The sequence below is a fragment of the Austrofundulus limnaeus genome, unplaced genomic scaffold (genome assembly GCF_001266775.1).
Source record: "Austrofundulus limnaeus strain Quisiro unplaced genomic scaffold, Austrofundulus_limnaeus-1.0 Scaffold679, whole genome shotgun sequence".
Lineage (NCBI taxonomy): Eukaryota > Metazoa > Chordata > Actinopteri > Cyprinodontiformes > Rivulidae > Austrofundulus > Austrofundulus limnaeus.
The window spans coordinates 193,115-198,290 of record NW_013953081.1 but is presented as its reverse complement, the minus strand read 5'-3'; the positions used below and the strand labels follow the sequence as shown (position 1 = coordinate 198,290).

General features: G+C 40.7%; 1 protein-coding gene across 1 annotated transcript in view; it reads right to left on the bottom strand.

Moving 5' to 3' along the window:
• Window positions 1-26: 26 nt before the first annotated feature.
• The window catches only part of LOC106531811 (kinesin-1 heavy chain), a 28,669-nt gene continuing 23,519 nt past the window's right edge, over window positions 27-5,176 (bottom strand). Inside the window, exons 17-25 of the mRNA XM_014027733.1 lie at window positions 4,662-4,717; window positions 4,459-4,568; window positions 4,274-4,375; window positions 4,129-4,189; window positions 2,449-2,520; window positions 1,170-1,271; window positions 842-1,055; window positions 610-709; window positions 27-486 (exon numbers count right to left, since the gene is read on the bottom strand). Of these exons, the coding sequence (XP_013883187.1) occupies window positions 480-486; window positions 610-709; window positions 842-1,055; window positions 1,170-1,271; window positions 2,449-2,520; window positions 4,129-4,189; window positions 4,274-4,375; window positions 4,459-4,568; window positions 4,662-4,717 (824 nt within the window). The 3' untranslated portion in view covers window positions 27-479. The remainder of the gene's footprint in view (window positions 487-609; window positions 710-841; window positions 1,056-1,169; window positions 1,272-2,448; window positions 2,521-4,128; window positions 4,190-4,273; window positions 4,376-4,458; window positions 4,569-4,661; window positions 4,718-5,176) is intronic.

Sequence of the window (5,176 nt, the reverse complement as noted above, 5' to 3'; positions counted from 1 at the left end):
CAGTTGAGTTTTGATACATCCGGAGTTTTGCGTGGATAATGAGGTACGCAAGGTTTTTGTGCGTACACACTGTTGATACATGAGGCCCCAGGTTCACATTAAGACAAATCACCTGATTGAATCAACAGGAAGGTCGTAAACACCAAAGCCACTGTTCAGCTTTGTTTTCTTTCTTTTTAAAAATATATTAATTGTTTTTTTTCCTACCAAAACTAACACGTACATGTTGTTTGGTGCAGTGCAGGCTGACATTTTTCTTTCATCAGATGCTGATAACTCTGCTTGTGAAAACAGAAAACACATGATTGCTTGGTAGTGGTTTGGTTGCTTCATGAGCGTAGAAGTGAAAGCTTAAAAGAGTCGGAGCACTCTAATATACATTATTTACACATTTCAACACGGGGAGGTTTGTGAAACGTCTCCAGGCTATGGCTGCTCTTCTGAGAACTTGGTTTCTAGTTTGGCTGCCTGCTGTGACCTCAACTGCTGTAAGATGACACAGAGTGAAAATAAATTATAAGTTGTTATTTTCAGTCTCCTGAACAAACTGAAAGAGTGAATTGTAATGAAACACAGACTGTGATGGAATCTAGATTATTCTTCTTTCACCTTTCATTGTCCTCTCCTTTGTTGTTCTGCATGAAGTTAGATCTGTTGATGCTGATCAGTGGCGAGGCTCCAGGCAGCTGTCCCGGTCTGATGGGCTTGGCTGGGTTTGACATAAACAAAACAGCTCACTTATACTGTTAATGAACCAAATGTAATGTGTTGAAACAACCAGATCACCTACTGCAACATTTATAACCTTCTGTAGGATTTTGTTTTGTACATTTTCACCCACCTATCACAGCAGAGGGTCTCCTGCCCATGTTTTTAGGTTTAACAGCATCCTTGATGCGCTCCACTTCCTGCTGGTAGCGCTTCTGGTCACGGGCTGCATTCTCTTTGGCCTCCTTCAGAGCAGCCTCCAGGGCCTGGACCCGCTCCGCTGTGGCTCGCAGGCGCTTCTCCAGTTTGGGGATCTCACAGCGCAGGTTAGCATTGTCCCTCAGCAGCTGGTCAAAGTACCAGTAGCAGTGCAGTAAACATGTAAGTAACAGGTATGTCATTAAGAAGATGGACTTGTAAGAAGTTTGCAGTATTTTTTATGTAGATGCACATAGTTTTACCTGCTTGTGAACTTTGGTGAGCTGCTCCAGATTACTCTCCAGGAAGCAGATCTTTTGTTTCTGAACAGTGCTTCCTTCTGTGTCGTCTAAGTCCTGTCCATTCTGTACACAGAAATATACACAGTAACAACTTTATCTGTACTCTGAAATATGCACAGAAACAACTTTATCTGTATGCTGAAAGGCATCAGCAATACTGATGTCAGGAACTGAKAAGTGGGATTTCTCACTAGTTGTAGTTTTTAGGTGCCCGTTTTTTAAAATGGAGACCACCACCCCTGTCTGCTTCTTCACAGGCTTTGTTCCAGTTCTCCATCCAACACTAAAGAGACACATCAGCCATGATAGTCCCTCAATGTCAAGTGCCTTCAGCTTCTAAGGGTGAAGCTCGTCCACACCTGTTGCTGAGAAGCGTTTTCTTTTGTATCTTTCAGGAGGACCTAGTCTCCATTTTATTTATTTCATCAAGCCTCAGGCTGGAGGTGAGCACCATGCTGAGGACTCTGGTTCCTAATTTAYATACGTTACCTTTGAAGACTCAGATGCCCTACTTATCGCAGACAATGTCTGTTGTGTTCCCTGGATTCATTAAAAAATCATCATGGTTCAAATTAGAGTGCAGCTAGCCTGGTAAAAACCAGACCCTTGCCCTTCACTTCGTACGAGGGTCTGTACTCTCGGCTATAGAGAAGCGATTCTTGCTGGAGGCGTGCCCTCTGCTGAAGTGTCGCTGTGAAGGAGGCTTAGCTAAGATGCTAACCAGAAATCATGTGCACTGTAAAACAACCCTACTGAGAGGAGAAACGTACCAAGCCGAACGCGATGACTGTAAATGAGAGCTGCTGCTTTGTCAGACAAATTTATTTTAATTTGGAAGCCTTATCAACACGGACTGTTTTCATTCACTTCCTCCACTCTCATTGCTAAACTAACTAGCAGACACTGCGCAGAAAATTAACATTCTGTTCTCTGATTGGTTTGGCCAACGAAATCCTTGTCTATGGGAGGAATCCCAGACAGAGCAGTGAAGGGAAACTAGAATTGAGCAGAACTGCATAGGAAGGCAAGGGCTAGGCTAGAGTGCAGCTGGTGCACAAGCAAAATATAATGATGTGTGTTTTGTTTCTGTCCTGGTTAGCGCTGTTGGTTTAGGTGCAGAGCTCATTCTGTATCATACTAAAATAAAACCACATCAAATGATACAATTACATGAAGAATCCATCTTTAACCTTCAGACAACATCAATTTTACAGGTTTTAGACACAATCAGAWTGTTTACCTTTTTGACTCTTGTGGCTAAATCTTGGACAAAAAGTCTCCTCAGGTTGTGAAGTGTCTGCAGCTCTCGAGCCTACAAGAAAATAAATAACAACAACTCAGAAGTGAAGGAAGACCAGTCTGTGAGCTAAGTGTCTCTAGTTCACCCGTTACAAAATATATTTATCGACTGACAACTGTTTTTGTACGGAAACTTTGTATGTTGCTGTGATTTTTTATTTCAATCAATCAATCAATCAATCAATCAATCAATCAATCAATCAATCAACCGCCTTTATTTAACCAGATAGAGCCCGTTGAGATCGAGATCTCTTTTACAAGGGTGACCTGGTCAAGTGGTCAGCAGCACACGTCACATAGTAATTGACAAAGCATTTGCATTGATCAAAAAAGAAAATAAGTGAAAAAAAGAAAAGAAAACTACAATCACAATAAATAGATGTTGACAGTTCAGAACCATCTGATAAGACAGAATTCTATAGGTATTTACAATATTTGGTAGACTTGAAAAGAAATTWAGGTGAGAAAAAAATTGTGTTGAAAGATGAAACTACGATTTTCTGAAARGAACATTTCAACAACACTGAAGTGGTTTTCTGTGTTAAAGTTGTGAACAACTAGAAAAATTGCATTTTCTTTGAAAATGCAGTGTGAAAACTGAATAACGTTGCTGAWTATTGAAAAAGAAGCTAAAATCAGATTATTATAGCTAAACGAAATATAGCATTGGCGAAGGCCTAAGTAGCAAAACGCTAGCTAAATGCAGCAAAAGGTTAATAAAAACATATTAAATGCTAAGTAGCTAAACCGTAACATAGCATAAACAAAAATAAAGCAATGACGTGCAGATTTCAAAGAAAACAATGTTTTTGAAGGAATAAAAGATCTCAGTTGTTTTTATAAGAAAAATATTTTTAAATTATTAAAGGTAACGAAAACCAAAGGTCACATCACCCATCTCCTGAAGAACTGAATGTTTTGATATTTGAATAGCTAAAATAGCACATAGTACACCAAAGWTTTTATATGTCAAAAATAATTAAAAATAGAAACCTGAAACATTGTAATGTCAATGCTGACTTAGAAAACTGTTTTTACAACCTTTTGGAAAGAGGGTTCATGTCTGACAAGGCTGATGAGCTAATGACTGAATGCAGCTAAAACATAAGTCATGATTATTTTCCATAACTGTAATATAAAACTAACAGTGGTGTAAAATGTCAAAACCACTGTCAACTTTTAAAGATTGTGACTGTTTTAAGGCAGAAGAATCCAGTTTAGAAGTGGGTTCATTCAGACCAGTAATTAAAAAACAAACAGAAAAGCTGAACAATAAAAATTAAACCAGGAGGTTTCAATAACTGAATATTTCTCAGTAGTTTGACATTTTTTATTTCATGTTTGTGCWTGAAAGAACTGAAGTTATTAAAATATTTAGTTTTGGTTTTAACTAAAATGCATTTAATAAAGAATAAAATGGAATAATTCTCTAACACTGACACTGGTTATTTTGGTGGGCTGTCTTTTTATTTAATAAATTAGAGAAAGGGAATTTTTTTCTTGATTTAAGGCCAGCTACTGCTTGAACTTCTCCAACTAGGTACAAAGTGATGAGTGTTCTTGTTTTGTCGTTAGGATCCTTTAGCTGAAAACAGACTTGATAATCATAGAAATAACTGACCACCGTCTCCTCCAGTCCTTTCAGGTCCTGCCTGGCCTGTTCCCGTCGGTCCTGCAGAACTCTGTCACACATAAAGCAGATGGTAACAATAATACGCACCCAGCTGTGAGAAGAATTGTCCTGCTGACCTAACATCTGGCCTTACGTGAGCTCTTGCAGCTGGCGGCTCTTGTCCTGGTCCGCAGCCTTCAGCTTCTCGTGCTCCACTCTCAGCCTCTCCTGCTCCAGAACGATCTTCTGGTTCAAGCTGCACGGACAACACGGACAGGATCAGCACAGGCCCGTGTGCTCCAGCAGCAGAGTGACGCATCTGGTGATGTGCTGTCTTACTCCTGCAGCTCAGTGATGACCTTCTCCTTGTTGTCCAGCTCGTCTCTCAGGCTGCTGATCTGCTTCTGATGGGCCTCTCTGTGAGACTGGATCTGCTTCTCCACCGCYTCCTGAACACATGCAAGCACACGTGCACATTCTGTCATGGCTCAACTGCTCACCTAAAACCAGATTTAATTAGCGTCAGCTTTGTGACACRGTACCTTTACTTCATTAGCAGACTGGATCTCATTCTCCTTCTCCATAGTATTGACCTTCTCTGGAAGGAGAGCAAATTATTCATTTAGTAAACTCACTGTTGAACAAACCGGATACTTTGTAAATCGTCATTCAAACAACATAAACTACAGTTTGTTTCCCCAGTAACTATTTTTTAGAGTTTAAAGCTGCATTAGGGAGTTCAGGGTCAAATCATGGACAGCCTGAAAATTTGAACAAGCTCACCTTACAGGTCCCTCCCCTTTGAGCCCTGCTGTGCTACAGCCCTCCCTCTAGCTCCTCCCCCACAGCGGAGCCTTATGGTGCGTTCACACCAAACATGATTTCAGCTTCTAAATCACATCCAATGCTTCAAGTTGCACGCTTGTGCACTTTGAGGTCAGATGCAGGTCAGCTCTTGAAGCGCTGCACGGCAAGAGCCTCCCCGCCCCTCCCTCTTCTGTCGGGCTCTGTTTAATGTCGGACGAGGAAGTGGCTTTGCTTTTTTACAGAGAGCAAG